General features: G+C 39.0%; 2 protein-coding genes across 7 annotated transcripts in view; both read right to left on the bottom strand.

The window, feature by feature from the left end:
- Positions 1-22,617, bottom strand: part of AGBL4 (AGBL carboxypeptidase 4) — a 1,466,214-nt gene that overhangs the window by 333,578 nt on the left and 1,110,019 nt on the right. For all 6 annotated transcript variants that reach the window (XM_050802234.1, XM_050802256.1, XM_050802226.1 and 3 more), the window contains one exon: positions 14,593-14,632. In XM_050802234.1, coding sequence (XP_050658191.1) covers positions 14,593-14,632 — 40 coding nt within the window. The remainder of the gene's footprint in view (positions 1-14,592; positions 14,633-22,617) is intronic.
- BEND5 (BEN domain containing 5) overlaps positions 1-22,617 on the bottom strand; it is a 259,459-nt gene that overhangs the window by 124,681 nt on the left and 112,161 nt on the right. The window lies entirely within an intron of this gene.

Genomic DNA, 22,617 nt, shown 5'->3' on the forward strand with positions numbered 1-22,617 from the left:
CTGAATGAATCTAACTTCCTAGTATTCACATCCTTGTCTAGTTTCCTCCCAGGTGAATAGGGCTGACTTACATAACTAGCAGGATATTATAGAAATGACAAGCTATGGCTTCTCAGCCTAGATCATAATAAACATTTTAGCTTCTACTTTGCCCTCTTTTGGATTAGTCACTCTGAAGGAAGTCAATTGCCATGTTGTGACTCAAGCAGCCCCATAGAGAAGTCTATGTGGTGAGGAACTGAGGCCTCCTGCCAAAAGCCAGCACCAACCTACCATCCATAGGAATGAGTCATCTGGAAAGATGATCCTTCAGCCCCAGTCAACCCTTCAAATAGCTACAGCCTTGGCTGACATCTTAACTATAACCTCATGAGAGACCCCAAGCCAAAACCATCCAGCTAAGCTGTTACCAGATTCTTGACCTACAAGAACTGTGTGAGATAACAAACATCTATTGATGTTTGAAACTGCTGAGGTTTAGGGTAATTTGTGATGCAGCAATGTAATCACAGTAATAACTGTTTATTTAAAGTCTATGGGTCATGCACTTTACTACGCTAGCCACTTTACATACATCACATCTAATCTTCACAAAACTCTAAGAAGTATTATTATTATCTTGCTCTTTTATAAATGGTAAAATGGAAGTAAGGCACTGAAAACTTAATAGGCTTTCCTAAGGCCAAACTGAAAGTAGAAGAGATAAGATTTGAACACATGATGTATGTATGTACTACAAATCAATTACAATGACAAAATTGATTGTTTTTTCCTTTATCCTTCAGATTCTCATGAGTTCTGTCTACCTCATGGCTGGGCTGGGTTGACTATAATTGCACTGCTTCAGGTCGGAGCACATTACACTGGCCTACAAGAGATATTCCCTGATGTCCCATAAGTGTAGAGACAGACTTATGCTGCTGCAGACCTTCAGCCTGTGGATTTAGACCTCCAGCCCTGAACCAATGAGAACCAGCATCCTCCCTGCTAAAATTATATGAGCTCTCATCTCCTCTCAAACCTCCTTGTGCAGAAGGCCTAGTGTTATCAACAGAGCTCCTGTTCTAGCCTCTAACATGCATTACATTTACATGTTAATAATAAAATCCTAGGGGATTTATTGTCATGATTACCTCACTTAATCTTTATTTCATCCCTATGAAATAGGTGCCGCCATTCATATTTGATGAAAAACTAAGCCCCAAGGCAGTTTAAAGTCTTTCATAAGGACAGGGAGCTAAGTAGTGGCAGAATCAACATAGGAATCCAGGTCTGCCTGGTTCCAAATCTTTGACTCCATGATCTCGATTCACAGATAAGGCTGGCATCCTGCTCCATATCTGTTAATCATACATCCTGCTCCATATCTGTTAATCATAGCTCCTAGTCTCTGTGGTCTGCTCTTCCCCAGGGCTTGCTGCCTGCTCTCAAGATCCTTGGTCACTGGTATGGGTCTGGCTTTCATCAGAAAAGCCCTCCTTAAGTCCAAGCTATTACATCCACCTATGATAAGTCCCTTCACTGCCCAGAGATTCTAGATGTGGAGCCTCTAGTAGGCTTAATCTTTTGGATAAAAGGGTGAAGCAGATCCATGTTTGTTCTGCTCTCAGGCTTTATAATTCATATACTTGGCTTAAAATGGCCACAGAGATAGTCACTGCAAAATTTCAATATTGCAAAATTTGGACCATTTCTGAGTAATGTCAGGCCTCAGTTTATCCTCCAATTTCAGGGGTGGTATTTATGAGCCACCTCTCAGCCAATCAGCACAACAGATTTACTTGGACACATATACTTGTTCAAAGATGGGTTCATTATGACTCAATCACAGAATGAGAAGCAATCAAAAAATCTGCTAGGACTTCTGAGTGAGTGTCTTGTTTTTCCTAGGACTAGAATTTGGGAGAATGTAAAGTCTGCAGCTGCTACAGCCATCGTGAGACCACATGTGGCCTGAGAATGGTGTCAACACTGAGAAAGTTGAGTTAAGAGAAGGAGAAAAGCAGATTGGGTCCTTTGAGCCCTGTATCAACATGCACAAGATGTCAGATTTATTTGTGGATTATTCATTTACATGAACCAATGAGTTCTCTATTTTTGCTTAAGCTAATTTAGGCTGGGACTGAAGAATCCTACTTATATCGTCCCTGTGCCTTAATTTAATTTAGCTTTTGTGTCTTGAATTCAAGTTCCTCTATACCTGAGGCCTGCCTTCAGCCTAATAGTGAAGGTCTTACCAGTTCTTTCCTGACCTGATCTCCCTCATGATGATCAGCTATGGTGCCTTGTGATGCCCTACCTTCCCAGAACTCAGTCCATTCAACTGGATGTTCCAAAATAGGACCCCTGATCCTTTCCCATAAATCCCTTCACTGGAGCCCTGGAATAATGGCATCCTCCATAGATTTCTCAGGACAAATACCTTAGGAACATACTAATTAGTTTGTCTCTCAGAGACCATAAGCACAGGTATGCTTCTCCTTGCCTTTATGTATTTCTCAAATTCTGAAGCTTGTTTATTCAGATTTAATTAATCTTCCGAGTAATACCAATGTGTTGTTTTCTGTTGTTGACATGAGAGATGGAGTTTTGGGGGGATGGAGGTGGTAGTATTAACTGGTATAACCTTTCTGGAAAATGAGTTGGCAATCAGGCCCAATAATTCCTTAAACATATTAATGGTCTTTGACCCCAAAATTCCATTTCTAAAATATCCAGTAAAAAACTAATATAAAAAAAGTAAAAAGCTTTTCTCACAAATAAATTTATGGTAGAGTTATTTATAAGGGCAAAACATCTGGAAACAACATAATGCACAACAATAGAACTTTTTTTTTGCAAATAAGGCTACAGATACAAATTGGAACATACTAGAGACTTTAAGAATAAATATACTTTCAAAATGCTCACAAAATGCTCATATATCTGGTAATTCCATCCCTAGTCATCTATTTTAGGATAATAAACCAAAATATAGACAAAAACATATATGCAAAGATTGAGAAATTATTCATAAGGTAGAGAAACTAGAATCAAGTTAAATATCCAACATTATTGACATGGGAAAATATTTCTGCTGTAATATTAAGTGAAAAATCAGTATAAAATTTTATATTCTATATGATCTCAACTATGTAAAACAAAATTATACATGCATAGAAAAAAAGCAAAGAAGTAAATGTGTTAAAATATTAAGTAATCATTGCTTCTGGGAGATAACTGATATTTTCATCATTATAAATTTTCTGTGTTTCTCTAAATTTGTACCATAAGTATGTGCAATTTTTTAATAGAGAAAGTGATGATAAAAAGATGGTAAGTGTGTAAACTACATAGCAACATGGAGATTGTTTATGAAATAATGTTAAGTGAAAAAAGATGTATATAAAACTTACTGTGATTGCAATTATGTAAATATGTTTCTGCATATAGACAAGAACTAAAAGGGAAAATGTATAAATAGAATTCGATTTTGTATTGTGCTAAGGTTGTGGGATTAGGAGTAATTTATTTTTCTTCTCTAAAGACGATTTTAAAGCTGTTTTGGTGATGTGTATGCAGTCTTTGAAACAGTCCCTCTGCTGTTAGACTACTATACTGCTAGACTGACTTTGCAGGTCTCATACTGGCTCTGAAAATGGCCATAAGGCAGTATCTAGTTTGGCCTTTCTTGTTCCTTTAGTCTCAGAAGGGCTGAGTTCGAATCATAGGAGACTTTAATTAGAGACAAAGCCCAAAGTTGTCATGTACTGGCAAGCAGGATCAGTACATCACCATCTAAAATAGGTATTGCTTTAACATGGTTAAGAGGGGATAAACAACTTTGCGAATATTTGCAGTAAGGAATAAATCTAGCTATGTATTTTTTCTGGAGGTTTCTATCATATTTTAGGAAATCAATTGTATCTTCAGAACACAGCCTCATTAGTGGAAAAAACCCAGTGACTATCATGTCCCTGACATTCTAGGCTTTCTTTATGCCTAGTAAAGTGGGTCAGCTTGAATTCTGTCTGGGGAGGAGGACTGAAAGGGATAATATCACAGATGAAGCTATATTTCTATGCAGCAGTGAAAAAGACAAAGGATTTAGAATCAGATCTAGATTTAAATCTTGATTCCATTATTTATTAATTGTGTTCATGTGGACAGTTCATGTAATCTCATAGCAGTTTGTTTTGCTTCTCTGCAAAACAGGAAAGATAACTGCCTTATGGTATAACAGGGAGATTTATGGGGAAAATATATATAAAGAACTTAACCTAGCTCTGACTCTGAGTAGACATTTCCTAAATGCTTTTCCTTTAGTTTACAGCATCAAATATCTATAACAATTTGGCAAGATTGACAAGATAATTCCATAGAGAAAGAATAGTCTTCTCAACAAATAATTCTGTGAAAACTGGATAGCCACATGCAAAAGAGTAAAATTGGACTCCTACATTACATAATATAAAAACATTAACTCAAAATGGATCAAATACCTAAATGTAAGAGATAAAGCTATACAATTCTTAGAAGAGAGCATAGATATGGGCAGGAGAATGGCACGAACCCGGGAGACGGAGCTTGCAGTGAGCCAAGATCGCACCACTGCACTGCAGCCTGGATGACAGAGAAACACTCTGTCTAAAAAAAAAAAAAAAAAAGAGAGAGAGAAGAGGGCATAGGAGTACATTTTGAACCTTGAGTTAAACAGTGGTTTCTTAGATATGGTATAAAAAGCATAAACAACAAAAGGAAAAATGGATCAACTTCATCAAGATTAAACTTTTTGCTTCAAAGAACAACAATAAAGAAGTGAAAGACAGCACATAAAAAGGTGAGAAAATATTTACAAATCATACATCTGATAAAATAGTATCCAGAATATATATTCTGAAAACCTCTCAGATGCAATAAAAAGACAAATACAGTCCAATAAAAAATGGGTAAAGGCAAATAATTAGAATAGACATTTCTCCATAGAAGTAATACAAAGGGCCCATAAGCACATGAAAATACATTTGTTATCATTAGACATTTAAAAAAATGCAAATTAAAGCCACAATGAGATACCACTTTATACCCTTTAGGATTTTTGTAATAAAAAGATAGATAATAACAAGTGTTGGAGAGGATGTGGAGAAACTGGAACTGTCCTCCACTGCTGATGGGAATATAAAAGGTGCAATGATTTTGTCAAGCAGTTTGGCAGTTTCTCAAAATCTTTATTGTAAAGTTTACCATATGACCAGCAATTCCATTCCTAGGTACATATCCAAGATAATTAAAAACATCTGCCCACACAAAAACGTTTATACAAAGGTTCATAGCAACCTATTTGTAAAATCCCCAAATGGAAACATCCCAAATGTCCAATGACAGATGAATGAAAAAATAAATTGTGGTGTATCTAATGTAATACTATTTGGCAGGAAAAAGGAATGAAGTCTGCTGATACATGCTACAACACGGGTGAACCTTGAAAACACTGTGGTAAGTGAAAAAAGCCAGTCACAAAAGGCCATATATGGTATGATTTGATTTATATAAAATGTCCATAATAGGCAAATCCATAGAGACAGAAAGTTATAACAGTGGTTGCCAGGGGTTGGGGAAAGGAGAAATTGAGAGTGACTGCTAGTTGGTATGGAGTTTATGTTCGGGGTCATGACAATGTTCTGGAACTAGGTAGTGGTAGGTAATGGTTGCACAACTTTGTAAATATGGTGAAAACCACTAAATTATCACTTTAATGAGGATTTTATGGCATGTGAATTATATCTCAATAAAGCTGTTATTAAAAAAAAGCTATGATCAGCACTTTTAACTTGATGGTGGGAATATAAAAATCTTTCTAAAAGTATGATAAAGTATATTAGTCATTGCAAAATATTCATGTCATCCTCATTGCAGCACACTTTCCTGCAGGAAGATTGCACATATCTACCATACATTCATATGACCATATGACCATACATTCAAATCCTTGCTTTGATCAAGGAAATTTTGGCAGAAGTGACCCCTTCTAGGAGTTTTTAAGGGGAGAGGCATGGCTCCCCATTCCTCCCTTTTCCCTCTGTCACAATGACTAACATGGCCAATGCTAGTGCTTCCCCACAATCCAACCTATTCTCCCAGCTTATTATTTCTGGATGTGTTGAATAACTTCCAATTGGTGACACCTGCAAATCTATCCTGAAGGTTTTCTCTGACCATTGGAATCCGGTCATTGCATACACTGAGCAGATCAGAAGTGTCAGGGAATTAACACCTCCACCCTCTCTCTTGCTCCTTTGTCTCTGAGAAGTATAACTATGTAGCTTATTTTCCACACTGGTTCCATGGGCTGTCCGGTGGGATTAAGTCCCAGTTGCTCTCTGTGGTAGCTTGCTTGATAATGAATCTTTCTTGGCTTTCTTTCTTTTCCTGTCTCACTTCCTCACTCCCCTACCAATGTCTCTGGGATCACTTCCAATTTGTACTAAAGTCTTTGTCTAAAGGTCTGCTTCTTAGTGAACCCCAACTAAGATACCCAGTGATATTACAAATAGAGGATGCCTGGTTGGCCTGGCTGCTAGAACACAAAAGATACAAAGCATAACTGGCTGCAATCCACAAAGGACATGTACCAAAAGTGAAAAATAAGTCTTTGCTTTGTAAGCTTTTGCAATTTGATATAATTGTTACTTCAGTGTCACAACTAGTGAATGATGTATACCTCTCCTCAGTAATTCTTAGTCTAGGAATTTTTCCTAAAGAAATAGTTAGAGATATAGACCAAAATCTTTATATAGGAATGCTCACCATGGTGTTATTTGCAATTAAATAATTGGAGTCAACAACAATAATAATATACAACAATAGGGGAATTAAAAATATAATAGAATGCTTTTTAGCCATATAAGATTCCCTCTTAGAGAATATTAAATAATACTGGAAGATGCTCACACTATATTCAAATAAAAATAGTTTATATGGTATCATTCAAATTTCATTTTAAAAATTATATCTACAGCTGTGTATACATGGGCAAAAAGTAGGTCTCTCTCCTCAGTCTGGTGGTAAGGATTTTACTTGGACAGGAAAAGAATACAGTACTTCCTCATATTGCCTCTTCTACTGAAGAGGTTATAGAAAAATCAACTTTCTAAAAAGTAAAGAAGAACCTATAGTTGAACTTCTGGGTCAAATGACTAAATAAGTTCATGTTTCAGTAAGCCCATTTATTCCCATCAAGTAGTAATATTGGACAATATGTGAAAAAAGAAATGAAACTATATTGTTGGGCTCCACTGTGGGAGACATCTCCACAAAGCTCAAATGTACAGAAATGCAAAAGGGTAAGTGGTTCTGGAGCTACTGGCTAGCTGAAATCTGAATGTAGAAGAAGGCAGTAGCAGTCGGACGTTTGCCTCCTATGGGATAAGGGAGATTAAAAGTACACTATAGAAGATGGGAATCAGAGATAAGCTTCTGCTTAGAGCAAGGATGTTGGGTGGGGCTCTCCTGTCATGAAAGGAGCCTAGAAAAAAAGGCTTCTGCATAACTTTTGGGAGATAGCTCTCATGCATTGTAGGTATAGAGAGGTGAGACTCAGGAACCAGACACAATGGTTCTGTTAACATTTTGTCATTGAATCCGCAATATAGTCAATATTCCCCAGGTCCTATACTGAAGATGTGGGTAGAGGCAACTGCAAAAACCATCACATAGGGAGATGTGAACACAGTGGGAGTTAGAGGGGTGAGAAAAGAGAAAACCAGAAAATTTTCTTCTCAAAGTGATCTTACAAATTAAAATTTCAAAACACATGAAGAAATCGAATGCTAAAAATGATATTAAACAAAATCAACAATTGGAACTTGAATTTCCTCCAGATGAAACTTATTTTATGGAACAAAGATTTTAAAATAAGCATATTGAGGATGTTCAAAGAAACAAATGAAGACATTAAAACTGAACAAGAAATTATGAAACAGAACAGGCAGAAATAAAACAAGAACAGGTGGATATGAATAAAATTAGAAATCTTGGAAATGAAAAAACATAGTCATTGAAATATTGAAAGAGACAGAAAAAATCTAGACTAGACATTGTCAAAAGTGAATTTATAAATGCAAGTTACTTACAGTGCAGTAAGACAAAAACAATAAAAGTTATGAAAAATCAATTGAGAACCATGGCGGGCTACTTAATAGGATCTAGCATTTGTCCAGTAGAAATTGTTGAAGAGAGTCAAAGGAATAAAGGATAAAAGCAGTATTTGAAGAGTTAATTTGCCAGTAATTTCCCTAAATTAAAGAAAGACATAGAATCTTAGGTGAAAAGTATACTCAGAGTATCAAGCAGGATAAATAAAAATAAATTCACACTTAGACCCAACAAAGTGAAAAGGCAAAACATTCAGATTAAAAAATGATATTGAAACCTACCCAAGAAAAAATAGGTTACCAAAACAAACATACGATGGCAGACTTCTCATCAGCAACTATGGATGCCAGAAGACAATGAAAAAATTGGCATACTTCTCCACTGTGAATTTGACTGCTGTTGCATCCTCTACATGGGAACGCAAAACAGGCTTTCCCAGGGACTTTCCAGACCTTACACCATAATGCAACAACTATCATCTATAAGTCTTGGTACTCATGAATATTTTCAACTCCAAATAGATCAGTTTCATTCTGACACCCAATGACTATGCCTCCTTTCAGCAGGGAGTAGCCAGAATGAATATGGCGACAACCAAATCCCATCAAAATGAAATGGAACTTGGCAGTGGAGAATTGATTTTAACAGTGTGCCCCCATTTTTCTAAGAGATAGTTTATTTTTCTCTCTCTGTCTCTTCTTTTCTTATTCCCCTGGTTTCCTACTTCCTACTTAGCCCTGTAGAAATGCAAATATAATCTTTTACCGCCCCTTCACCAGACACTCTCTATAGGGCAAATTTATCTAACTATGTGCCTAGAAGCTCCAACAAGGAACTCCTTCCCACCAGGAGACTGCCTTGAGAGATCACAGTTGATTCATAATCCAAAATCCCACTACAAAACTCTCTCCCACCTGGGGAGTTTTCACCCTACTGCTGCCCATGAAGGCACCAGCAGTCACCAGCTCAACTGCTCGGTAGATAAGGCACCAGAGCTAGCACGTGGACCTCCCCAACCTGCCTACTTCCTCCCCTGCATGCCATTCTCCTTTAAAAGTGCTATTTCTTCCCCTAAGATAGTTTTGGGATTAAAAGTCACTTTTTATTTTTATTTTTTTGAGACAGAGTCTCGCTTTGTCACCCAGGTTGGAGTGCCGTGGTGTGATCTCTGCTCACTGCAAGCTCCGCCTCCCAGGTTCACGCCATTCTCCTGCCTCAGCCTCGGGAGTAGATGGGACTACAGGCATCCACCACCATGCCCGCTAATTTTTTGTATTTTTGGTAGAGACGGGGCTTCACCGTGTTAGCCAGGATGGTCTCTATCTCCTGACCTCATGATCCACCTGCCTTGGTCTCCCAAAGTGCTGGGATTACAGGAGTGAGCCACAGTGCCCAGCCTAAAAGTCACTTTCTTTATACCAGATTTCTTTTTTGTAATTGGACTCTGCAAGTGGCAAGTGACTGAACCTGCATTTTGGTTACATCACTACACATATATGTATCCCCTCAAAATGTACTGCTGTTTTGCATGTTTTTAAACTTATATAAGTGGTATTATACTCCAAACAAAGAAAAAATCCTTAAAGTTCAAAGGAACATCCTCCTCAAACTCAAATTTATACCCAGCCAAGTTATCATTCTAGACAGAAGTCAAAACAAGAATATATACAGATTAAGAGGGTTACCATGGACTCTCGCTAAAATAGCTATTAAAGGATGCACTTTGGTAAGGTAACATAGGAAAGGCTTGATATACAATAAACAAAAGAATGCAAAAATTCATAAACAATGTAGGAAAAGTCAATGAGCTAATAATAATAACACATTGTTTTGCTTTTTGCAAAAAGTTTAACTTAGTCTAAACAAGAATAACTAGAAGGTGACAGTGTTGAATAGGTAGTTAAAGCATGTAAGGCCCTTTATGTGGCTAAAAGAATGCTAGAAAGTCAGAATAACTGTAGACTTTGTTGTAAGAAAATGTATAGCTAAGTACATATCCACATATAACCAGTTAAGGTTAGAAATAAAATAGATAGCATCCAAATCCACAGAGAATGCAATAAAAAAGTAACATAAAAATGTTTAAAAGGCAGAAAAGAAATAAAGTGAATGATAAACAGAAAACACAAATATGGTGGTAGAAATATGTCTAAATATATTAGTTATTATACTAAATGAAAATAGATTAAATTCACCCGTCACAATATAAGGATTATTATACTGTATTTAAAAAATTTAATTGTTGCTTTCAAAAGATAAGCATGAAAGGCAAAGGCCATAAATTATTAAGATAATCTGAAAATTAGAATTGATTATAAATGAGACAGTGTTGAGTCGATGTAGAATTAAGTGTGGTAGGCCAATACAATAGTATCGAGAAGAAAATAGATTTTGTACATAGTAAAATTGATAGGTGACAGATGTGTAATTGCTAATGGGTAGAAAAAGGATTGACTAGTGGTTTATGGTTCTGAGACATTGGATTATCCATATATACACAAAAAACATTCTTATTTCATACACAAAGATCAGTCCTAAATGAGATAAGTAAAGACCCAAATGTGATGCAAAACTTGAGAAATTTTAGAAGTAAATACAGGACAATATGATCTTTAGATAGGGAGGATTTCTTAAATAAGTCACAACAGTAAAGCTTATAAAACAAGAGATCGATAAATTGAACTACATTAAAATTTTTTAGAACCTCCCATACATCAAAATACATCATGGAAAAATTTTTAAAATACAAGCCATAGTCTGGGAGAAGATGTTTGCAATGCATATAAGTGACACAGTATTGATATTCAGAACAATAAACTCCTAAAAATCAATAAAAAGAGACAACTCAATAGAATACAGATAAAGGATATGAAAAATCAATTATCAGAAGAAACCAAAGTGGACAATAAAGATACAAAAAGATGCTCTATCTCATTAGTAATTTGGGAAACATATATTGTAATAGCAATGAGATATCATTTCATGTTCATCATGACAACTGGCAAAATTTGTAAGTCTGACAATTTTAAGTGTTAAGGCTGCAGGGGAACGAAAACTTTCACATTCTGCTACTGGAAGAGTAAATATGTTCAATTACTTTGGAAAACAATTGATCATTCTGTAGTTAATTTGAAGATGCATATAATTAATAAATCGCTTTCCCTAGAGAAATTCTCATACTCATACATAAAGAGACATGCACAAAATTGCTCTAAGCAGCATTGTTTGCATCACAAGCAGCTATAAATAACCTAAATTCTGATCAATAAAATGGATAAATTGTAATTCAATCATATATGGAATATCACACAGCAATTAAAATAAATGAGGCAGAGCTATGTGTATCACTATAAAAGAATCTCTACAATATAATCATGAGTAGGGAAAAAGTCATAGAATGACATTGATAGTGTGATACCATAGGAATTTGTAAAGTAATACCAGTTATATTTTTTGATACACAGATAAGAAAAACATTGAATTCATGACAGTGATTACCTGTAGGGTGAAGGGACAAAGATGTACTAGGAAGGAGTATAGAATAGTCTCAATTACATTTATAATTTTTTTCCAAAAACAGGTGACTCTGGCATATAAGGCACATGTTGATATGACAAAGCCAAGGGGTTGGCACGTGGGCAATAAATGGCTGTTCATTATGTCTCTACTCTTTTCTGCATATCAGTGTGGTGATTCCTCAAGGATCTAGAACTAGAAATACCATTTGACTCAGCCATCCCACTACTGGGGATATACCCAAAGGATTATAAGTCATGCTGCTATAAAGACACATGCACACGTATGTTCATTGTGACACTATTCACAATAGCAAAGACTTGGAACCAACCCAAATGTCCATCAGTGACAGACTGGATTAAGAAAATGTGGCACATATACACCATGGAATACTATGCAGCCATGAAAAAGGATGAGTTCGTGTCCTTTGTAGGGACATGGATGCAACTGGAAACCATCATTCTCAGCAAACTATCACAAGAACAGAAAACCAAATACCGCATGTTCTCACTCATAGGTGGGAATTGAACAATGAGATCACTTGGACACAGGAAGGCGATCATCACACACCGGGGCCTATTGTGGGGAGGGGGAGGAAGGATAGCATTAGAAGATATACGTAATGTAAATGATGAGTTAATGGGTGCAGCACACCAACATGGCACATGTATACATATGTAACAAACCTGCATGTTGTGCACATGTACCCTAGAACTTAAAGTATAATTAAAAAAAAAAAAAGAAAGAAATTATTCACAATAAACAAAATAAGCCTTTAAAGAAGGTATCAAGCAGATTAAGGCATTCAAATTCCTGATCAGCATTTCAGAAGGCTCCTAATCTATGACTGGCAGCATCACACTGCAGTTCTGTTGAAGATGGTCTGGGGAGGAGTTCAGACAAGCTAGTACCTCCTATTGGCAGCCCGAGAGAGGTAGCAAGCTGACTCCTAGCTGCTGCAGCTCCTGGTGAGATGTAGAATGGGGGTGAATTTGATAGCACAAGATAGTGAATGAAAGTCCTTTTGAAATGGAAGAGTCATCCAGATAATAGCATGATCCAATGGTGCTTCCTAAACTTTCCAAGTCATGGCACATATGGATAATATTTGTCTGACACATCTGAGTGGAAGCTACCACCTAGGGGGCTTCAGTTGCCCTAGGTCCTACCTGTGTCCCTGAGAGCTGAGTGAATTGATATCTCACAATATCACACAAGTATAGCCCATCTGCAATACACCAGTGTGCCACAACATGCCTTTTGGGATGCCCTGGCCCAGAATGTATTCTTTTCTCCTCTAAGAGGAGGGATAATAATGAACCACTCAAAACTCTAGCAGTGCTGATTTTTTTTTCCAGTCCCAAAGCTGTCTAAACGGAGTGTATTAAAGAGTCACAACTACTTTGCTTGAATTTGTGAAGTAGTAATTTGGAGCAGAAAGAGGTTGTACAAAAGAAATGCACTTAACATAGCCTGAAGATTTCCCTCTAAAGCAACTGAAGATGGATCAACAACTCTCTCCAATTCACACTTAGGTATCATATCAGGGTGTGACCCAATGAAACTGAGATGTGGAAGCAGGCAATATAGACAGTGTATTGTGGAGTAGAACAGGACACAATTAAAAGCAATTAAACTGTATTGGACGTAGATAATCTCTCACCACCACCTTAGGAGGAATTGGTAGGTCATACAAGTGAGCCACTCTAGTCATGTCAGCCCATGATTTGGAATTTCTATATATGTTAATCATATATATGTTAAATGTAGATCATTCTATGGAGTAAACTTTTTTCGAACTAGTTCTATCTTTTTTCTTCTGAAGTCTCAGGCTCAAAGAGTTCTATCAGGTATAGAACTATAGTAAGGTCACCCTTTTCTATACCCTACTTATGTAGACAAGATAATTGCTAGGATAGTGACTGCAGAGGGCAATATCTCAGTCGCTTTGAAAGTGAGGCACTGGCCCATGGATACAGTATGGTAGGCTTAGTGGAAGGAAGGGCTGATGTAGTTCAGCCATGCTGGTTACTAACATATTGAAACATATCCACATTTATTAGTAATTAGTCATCCCCTGAGACCCACAAACCTGCTGTATGACCACAGTGCCACACTAGCTCCTCCTCCGGGACTCCATCTCCCCACAGTCCAGTAACCAAAGTGTTAATGCCTAGCATAGCAGATGGCTGTTAAATATTTTGAATATCACCCATGGATGAAGATAACCACCACATCAACCCTCAAATGCTCACTAACCCTGCTGGCACCATCATCCCCATGACTGTAAGGGAGAACAGTCTCTCTTTTTGTCCAATTTTGCCTTAAGTTTCCAAACCAGAGTAAAATACCTCTCTGAAAGAACGAAATTGCTCAGCCTCTCCTAGGCCAGATGTCAGCTATAGAGGGGAAAAAAGACCTTTTAATTCCATGGTCATGGTCACAGTTTTTTGGGGGGACCTGATCTTCCCTTAAAAGTGAGAGACAAAAGTCATCTTGACTCTCTACACAGCCAACCAAACCTGCTCACTTTCCCAGACTGGCCCAATCTTATGAGCCATCCTCCCTTCATTCCATGGCACCTTCCAAGCAGATTCTCCATTCCACATGATTCTAAAACTTATTTCTCAGACCAGGACACTTCCTTGACACCTGAGTCCAGTGAGTGATTTAGAGAGAACATCACGCTAGAATATGCAGCAACATCCAGAGTATCAGCCCTGCCATCCATAGTGAAGAGGAGGCAACACAGAGCTGGCAGGGAGAAAAATCAACTGCCTGTGGAGCAGAGGGTGGGGAGGAGAAGAATTGTTCATGGCACAAGAGTTCTGCTGTTCATTCAGGAAGTCAAAAGAGAAGGGCAGGAATTGCATTTGGATAGGCAACAAGGCATCATTCAGGAAATAAGGGAAAAGCCAAGGCAGAAGGGCCACACCTACTCACCAGGGCTGGTTATCGTCAGGAGGTCAAGCTGTCGTTGTTGCTGCAAAAGAAAACACACTGTGAGGGCACTGATTTGAGCCAGAGCCAAAATTGTGCTTAGCAGGTCAGGGCACACATGCAAAGAGGATGTTTGGACATACTGCAGGGTAAATCATACTGAATGTGGTACTCACTTCCAATTCTGCAGAGAGGGTTTGTACCCTAGAGACAAAGGGGGATGAATGGGTTTTTTGTTTGTCTTTGAAAGCACAGGTGGTTAGAGCTTAGAGGTCTCTCAGTCAAATCATACCATACTTATGGCAAATGAGGCCCTGAGCAGAATGTGGCTCACCTAGAACCACAGAGAAGGTCTCTTTCCAGTTTCCCAGTCATGGGCTCATTCTTCTGTACCAGATAGCTTTAGATTTCCCTTTTCTCATACCGGCTGCACTGGTTGAGTGTCTGATATATTGGCAATGCTCTCTGCCTTGAGTGCCTGTGGTACTGCCACTCTCTAGATACTTCTATTTAGCCAAGATATTTCTGGATTGGTTTCATTCTTAAGTCTGCTCATAATAGCATAACAATTTCAATTAGCGATGACCAACCATTCCTTTTCTAACTGAATCCTTATCCTTTCTCTTACCACACAATATTCACCCAGAATAATATTTGTCTAGCACACTAGGCTATAGAGATGAGGCAGCTTATGTTTGGAAGCAACTGGCCTTGGTTACCCCAAGGGCTGAGGTGATCAATATCTCAAAAGGCCTGTTCTGTATCACAGCACAGCTACTGTCCTAGACTGGATGCCATGAAAACTTGAGGGTAGAGAAGTGGGTACAGGAGGCTGCAGCTGGCGAAGTGGTGAGCAGCCCTCTCAAAGACTTGAGTCAGCGTTCCTTTAGTCCCGGTCCTCCTGCTGACCTCTTTCTCTTTCCTACACTTGATTTTTTGTAAATAATACTGGAAATCTCTGTTTCTGTTTTCTTAAAAGGGGTCCAAACAAATTCCATTTTAAGAGTCATTGCTCTAGGTTACAAATTGCAGGAGCTTTCAATCATCCAGTATTTTGTGCAGCAGAGGCCTTGCCATATTTTACCTCCCCTGCATTTCCCTCTTTATCTTGCCTCTATCCAAGAATGGCTTCCTGAAATTCTGCTTAAGCAGAAAGGGGAAGGCAGAAACATTTTTAAAGTACTAACTGTAGATCAGGCACAGTACTAAGTACTTTGATGTATCAATTTTTTTTTCATACTCTTGGCAATTGTACAGGAGAGGACATGATATTTAGAGGGGAGAAACTGTCTGTCCAAGACATCTTCACTAAATGGCAGGGTCAGGATTAAAATTTAGTCAGTTCTGATTCTGGCTCTAAAGTTCAAAATACGGCAATGCATACAAATCATCTAGCATGATGCCTGGCACTTAGAAGGTTCTCAATAAAAAGATCTATGCAGTATTGATGTTGTTATTACAGAACATCTGGTCCTTGGTTTATATAAGATGCCTCTTACTTTTTCATGAATTTTACTTATTTAAAGCTCAGAGATCTGACCTGCCACGAGGTCAGGGACTCCCTCCTCAATGTCTCCACCAGGTATGAACTGCTTCTGTTTCATCTTCTTTCTTGGTAGAGAACCGACCACTTTTTTTTTTGTTAGATAGCTCTACTTTGAGCAAGGTTAAAAGCTGCTTCCTGATGACACAATCACTGTTTCTAGCTACTTCAGTCCATGACAATAGTTTGGAGAGCTGAAGAAGATCTGTACTGTCTTCTCTCCAGTCTAAATATTCCCAGGTCCTTTGTTCTTTACTCATAAGACCTGGTCTCAAATCTCCCTCTCCTCAGAGTCACCCTCCTTCTTCACTAACTTTGATCTGTTTCAGTCAAAATCTCTGTAAGATTTCTCTATCCCTTGCTTCAGTGACTTCTCATGTACGTAAAAGGAGCTCCAGATCCCTCCGGTGCCTTCTCAATCACACAGACCTGTCTTCCTACCAACTTATAACTCATTCCAGTTGACATTTTCAAGCAAACAATGCAACTCTAAGATGTCACTAATCTACACAGTAAGAACATATCCTAGCACTGATATGAAACACCCACGCATGCATGCGGGCTAGAAGGAACGCTGGAGCCAGACCTTCTTCCTTCTCTAACACGAAACCAGGCCAGTGGGACGTCTGGCTTAAGCTGCCTTTGCCAAGGTCAACCTATGTGGCTTGGCACTTTCTTCATACATAAGGGAAGAATCCATCGTGTCCTTTTTACATACACTTGACTTTGTGATGGTCACAGTTGGTGAAGATGGCCTATTTGTCTGAAATGTATTTTTTTCTAGTTAAGAAGTATTGCTAAATGGCAACTCTATGCCTAGGATTCTTTAAAGAAAAAGGTGAAGAAAACCTGACAGAGTCAGACAGGCCTGGGCTTGTGTCCTGGCTTCCTGTCTCTGGCCTCCAACTTTGCAACTCTAAAATGAGCAAGTGAGACTGAAATGCCATCAGTGACAGGGAGCCAAATGCAACCAGGTAGTGGGCTTACAGGCTCCCTCTTCTGGTGTACAACTCCCTGAGAACCTGTAGCCAGCACACTGGGGACTCAAAGGACATAGTTAGAATTTAAAAGGGAACCACATTTTCAACTATCCTCTCACATTGCAATTTTCTATGCGTGTATCAGTCTTCCTTACTAGATGAGGAGCATCTTAAGGGCCTACAACATCCATTATTAATCTTAGTAAAATCAGTACATGTCACAGAGTACCCCTCAGTAAGTATTTGCTGAACTCAACTGAACTAGTCTCCAAATCCACAGACATTATCCTTTCAAACCTCCATGCCTTTGCTTATGCTATCATTTGTCTACCATCTTGAAATCTTCCTGAAGATCTCTTCACTTCTCAAGACTTCCATGAAGTCTTCTTTGAACATCACCTCCCAAACCTAACCACCTTATCTCCCTTCCTCAGAGCAGAATCTCACGCTTTGTTCTTCCAATGCATCTTGCAAAGCATCTAGCATCCTCCTTGAGGATGCTAGTGAGAAAGACAAGGAAGACAGCATCATGTACTGTCTTCATTGTCTTTGCCATGTACTGTCTTTCTCACCAGGAGAAAGTATCATGTACTGTCTTCATTGTTTGTCTTTCTCACTGATCCTACTTGAGGACAGTGCTATATCATTTCACCTGTGTACCCCCAGTTCCCTGAACAAAGGTCTGGAAGGAATGTTTGATGTCATCTAGCTCAAATAAATGTTTCATCTATGCTGTTACTCCTCTGCAGTAACCCAGTTGATTAGGAATTAATCAGCATGGAGAGTAAACATGCTCTTTCTTTTCCAAGACTTTTTCCCCTGCTACATCTTTGGGGTTTCTTGCCTTTAAGATTTTGCTCCTGCCATTTCTGTAGCCAGGAATACTGTCAATCCATCTCCTCTGGGAGGGTTTCCTTTCTTTACTCTTGCCCGGAGGATTACTCTGTTTCCGGACGCCTACAGCTCCTACTGTTGGTACCACCTCTGTGGTGATAAATTAACACTAACCTGGTGATAAGCCCCTTTAACCTACAGATCACTGACATATGTGTGCACCACCTAGTGGCACAAGCAGATATGCATAGGCTGTTTTAACCTCTAGCTCTTAAAATAGAATTGCAAAACCTGCATGTTCTATATGCAAACGAAAACAAAAGTGCATGTTTCAGAATGACTCTGCAACAATTTTTAGCTAAGAAACTGGAATGTTTAAATAATTCCCTCAAAGTCATTCAAAAATAAAAGGACTGAAATGACAGTGAAAATTTTCCTTACTAGTCTAGCAGGCACAATAATTTGAGATTGCCAGTGAAAACTGTGTGGCATTTGTAAAAATAGAGCACATGGTTTATAGAATTTCACCAATAATGCACAATCAGTTATATACAGACAGGGGTACGTTGGACATAAAGAATTACCAAATTATTATAATTGGTTGCCAACTGAGAGAGATAAGAGCCTTTAATATGGATGGTAGGATAGGGAGGAAATGAAGCCAGTAAGGTCGGTGGCAAATTTAACAGGCAGGCAGGGCCTGATGACTCTTGAACCACTTGCTGACCAAAAGCTACAGTCTAAGGAAGGCAGAGCCTTCACATGTGTAGTAGTGGTTGTGTGTGTGTGTTTGTATGTGTGTGTGTGTTTGGGGTCAGAGTGAGGACATTCATCTCAGACAAAAGAATTCCACATTTGGATGGAGGGGAATGTATCCAAGTGTGCCTGTGTGGGATTCTATGGACTGCTGAAGGAATGTGGGTATGCCAGTGTTGGGTCAATCAGGAGTAGATATATGGACTCCTGGCTGTGTATGACTCCTGCATCCAGCCTTCCCTCATAAACATGGTACCCCATGGACATTCAGAAATTCAAAAATTTCTTTGCTTAACCATTGTGTGGTGAATGCTGAGTATGACCTCATAAGGACAATGGAGGGTGGGGATTCTAAGGTCAACAGGAGTAACCTCTAAATTGGGTATCCAGGGATTGCCAGAGTATCTGTAGTGGATGCTTAAGGAATTGTCCACCAGCACCCTTGCTCCAGGAGTTATCCATTATTCCCCCATGCATCGAGTGAATGCTGTTATATTAGTACCATGTCACCCCACCTCTAGTCACAGAGGACTTCTTCAAAGGTGGAAGTCCTAAAAGCTGGGCTAATTAGACACCTTACCCAAGAACTTTGGACCTTTTCTGGATTCAATTATTCTTCTGAAAATTATAGTTGTCCTAATTTAAGAACCTATCTTTACAATTTTCATAATTATGAAAATCACACATGCTGATTTTTGTCATTTTCTAAATTTCCAGAAAATTCAGAGTAAAAGTAGAAAAATTACTTTGAGTCAACTGCAAGCAAGAACTGGGAATATTTCCAGAAAATTCAGAGTAAAAGTGAAAAGTAATGAAATCCTACCACTGAAAGAGAATCATAGTTAATATTTTGGTGTATTTTCTTATAATCTTTCTCACTATGTATATACATTTAATGATATTGTGTTTATATATGATAAATGAAGTACAATTCTAATCTTGTGCAACATTATGTTCATATAATTTTTCATCCCAGGCTGCATTTTTATTTTGAAGTAGGAGAGTGTAAGTCACATATATTTATGGTCATAGCTAATACATTTGATCTTACAACTGTGATTTTGTTTGTAATCTTTTTCTTTTCAGGGAAGGTAGCATTAATCAACAAGATACCAATAGGATAAACACTTGCTTATTTTGTCACAAGGAGCCAGTTTGAAAAGCCCAGCTACTGCAGCCTACCAATATAGATAAAGGCTTCTGAATCTGGGAGACTCTTCAGGCAATATTCAACTTAGAAGATACTCTTATTTTTTCATATCTGAAGCCCCTATGACTGCAGTTACAGAGAGCATTAAAAAACAAAAAACAAAAAGCAAAAACAACAACAACAACAAAACACAAAGCATTCTGAAGAGTCCTCGATTCAAAATCAGACAGACAAAGGTGAATTCTGATTCTATAACCTCTGAGCTCTGTTATCCTAGGCAAGTTACTTAAGCTAGCTGGCAATGAGGTACTCAGCCATAAAAAGAGAGTGTACACCAACCTCCAGGGGACTAACAGGAAGGAGAAGCAAAGAGAAAAAGGAAGAATCACTCTAAACTGGGGAGCAAGAGGCAGAACGGGGGAATGCACTGGTTGAATACTAGGATTTCTGAGTGCTGGCTACAGCCCTGTGTCACCTCAGGCTGAGCCTTTGGGCTTCTCACTATCTGGTACCTAGCCCTTTAAGACTCTTAAAGATCTCCCAGCTCTAGTCTTCTCTCCTCCAGGTCATCCTCTACACTGCAGCTGGAGTGAGCTTTCTAGAATGCACGTCTTAAAACTCATCAGGAGTCCTATAAGACAAAGTCTTAGCCTTAGGTGGCTATCGAAAGACTTGTATAACCTGGCTTCTGCCTTCCATTTCTTGTCCTCCCAGACTCTGAGCTCCAGCTATGATCAACCACTTCTGGTTGCCAGATTTGCTGTGCTTTCGTCATTTGCCTTTGCACATGCTATTGCCCCTAATTGGAACAACAATCCCATACCTAAACTAGTGAGGAATTGTCTAACTACTTCCTGCTTGTTATTTGGCTCTTAACTCATGCCTCCTCTGCTGTAAAGCATTGCTTAACTTGCCAAGGCTGTGCTAGATCAGGTCCTTCCCCTGTCCTTCCTCATCAGAGCACCATCACATTGTATTTCTGAGACCGCCTCACTCCTCCATCGTCTGTAGTGGTTGTGTGAGTTTCCGGAAGGCAGGGGCTATGCCCTGTTTATTTCTCTCCTCTCAGGGACTACCCTAGCACCTGACCAACAGATAGTGCTCAATTCAGATTTGGTGATTACTTGCTCCCAGGATGGCAACTAAACAGGGTCCCACTGAATTGGTCACCAAAAGAGGTCTTTAGTTTTAGCCCTTGTCTTCTAATAGGCACACATCAACATACCCATACAACACTCACGCACTGCCCCCATAATTTTTGTGAAAACTCTGTTTCTGTCTTGGGGACCCAGGAATTGGGCCACAGAGAATTTGGCCTTCTTCATCTTGATGGGTAGTTACGAGTCTATGGTTAAAAATGGACTTTTCGTTTTGGTCACGACTGCATTGCAATTACCTCCCAGAATGAGAAGGGACGTGTTGTTCCGGGAGCTCAGTGGCTGGTTTGATGTGTGGGGTTCTGCGTGGTAGAAGAGAATAGTCACTGATTATGTGTTCTGTTTTGCTTTCTGTGTTTTCTGCAAGATAGCTATTTGGGGAAAAGTCAGTCTTTCACGGCATAGACTGGAGATGATTTAAATAAGAGCACCAGTAATCCCCAGGCATTCTCCTGTCGCTCCAGAAGCCAGCCATCGGGGGAGGACGTGGGGATCAACACTCTCCAGAAACAGGGGCCACAGGGGCATAGGCACACATTTGGCTTCAGGGCTCAAGCCCTTTCCTTTCCTGTAACCCCTCCTTTCTCTGCTCAGTTCATTCCCTCCCTGAGTCATAGTAACTTTCTAGGCATCTAGGGATCCCATGCCCTCTCCCTGCCCTATCCCCAAGCGTAGCCTGCTTCCTGGATATATTTTATGTGGGACAGGCCTCTCTTCAAACTCACTGCTTCTAATCTCTCTTACTCCAATCTAGCCTCTTCACTGGCTATAGGACTGATCATTCTAAAATTAAATTTGCTCTTTTCTTTGAAAAATTTAATGATTCCCGTTGCATTTTTGGGAAAGACTAGATTTCTTAGTTTGACATTCAAGGAGGGTGCCAAAAATCTCCACGAGTTGTATGTGTTATTTGAAAAAACAGTTTGTACATTATAATATTTACATCCAAATATTACATACTTGGAAAACAAACCAAAAATACCTATTATTTTCAGAACCAAGTTTCAGACAATAAAGTGGGGCCTGTAATTATGTCAGTCAGTGTGATATGTAGCAGACTGATTCTCATCTGGCTGGAGGAAGGAGTGGGGAGGGACCCGTTGCTTCTGTGAGGAAAGAAAGCAGGGATCATCGAAATTTGGGAAACAGTATCTCAAGGCCCTGAGCTCATGCCCACCCCCAAGCCTTCCAGATGCATGACCATTCTGTGCACCACCACCTTACCTGCTTCCAACCTTGGCTCCTGCCCTTGACAAGATCTTCTTTCTACCTCTCCTTTTGCTGAACAACTGATGGGCAACATGGCTTTCCCAGATAACACCTTGCCCCAACTCCATGACTCTCCATCTATTTATTTGTTCATTCAACAAATACCAATGAAGCTTTTGCTATGTATGTACCAGGCATCTTGCTGGGGATAGAGTGAGAAAGACACAGCCCCTGCCTTCAAAGAGCTAGCTAGACAGATAGAAGACAGATATGTTAAGCAAATAATCATACAATATGAATTTATTTTAACTGTGGTAAGTGCTCCCAAGAAAAATATGGGAAAAGGTATTCTGACAGGGGTTCAAAGTATCGCTCAAGCTTTACCTTGATCCACTGACT

The sequence above is a fragment of the Macaca thibetana genome, chromosome 1 (genome assembly GCF_024542745.1).
Source record: "Macaca thibetana thibetana isolate TM-01 chromosome 1, ASM2454274v1, whole genome shotgun sequence".
NCBI classification, from domain to species: Eukaryota; Metazoa; Chordata; class Mammalia; order Primates; family Cercopithecidae; genus Macaca; species Macaca thibetana.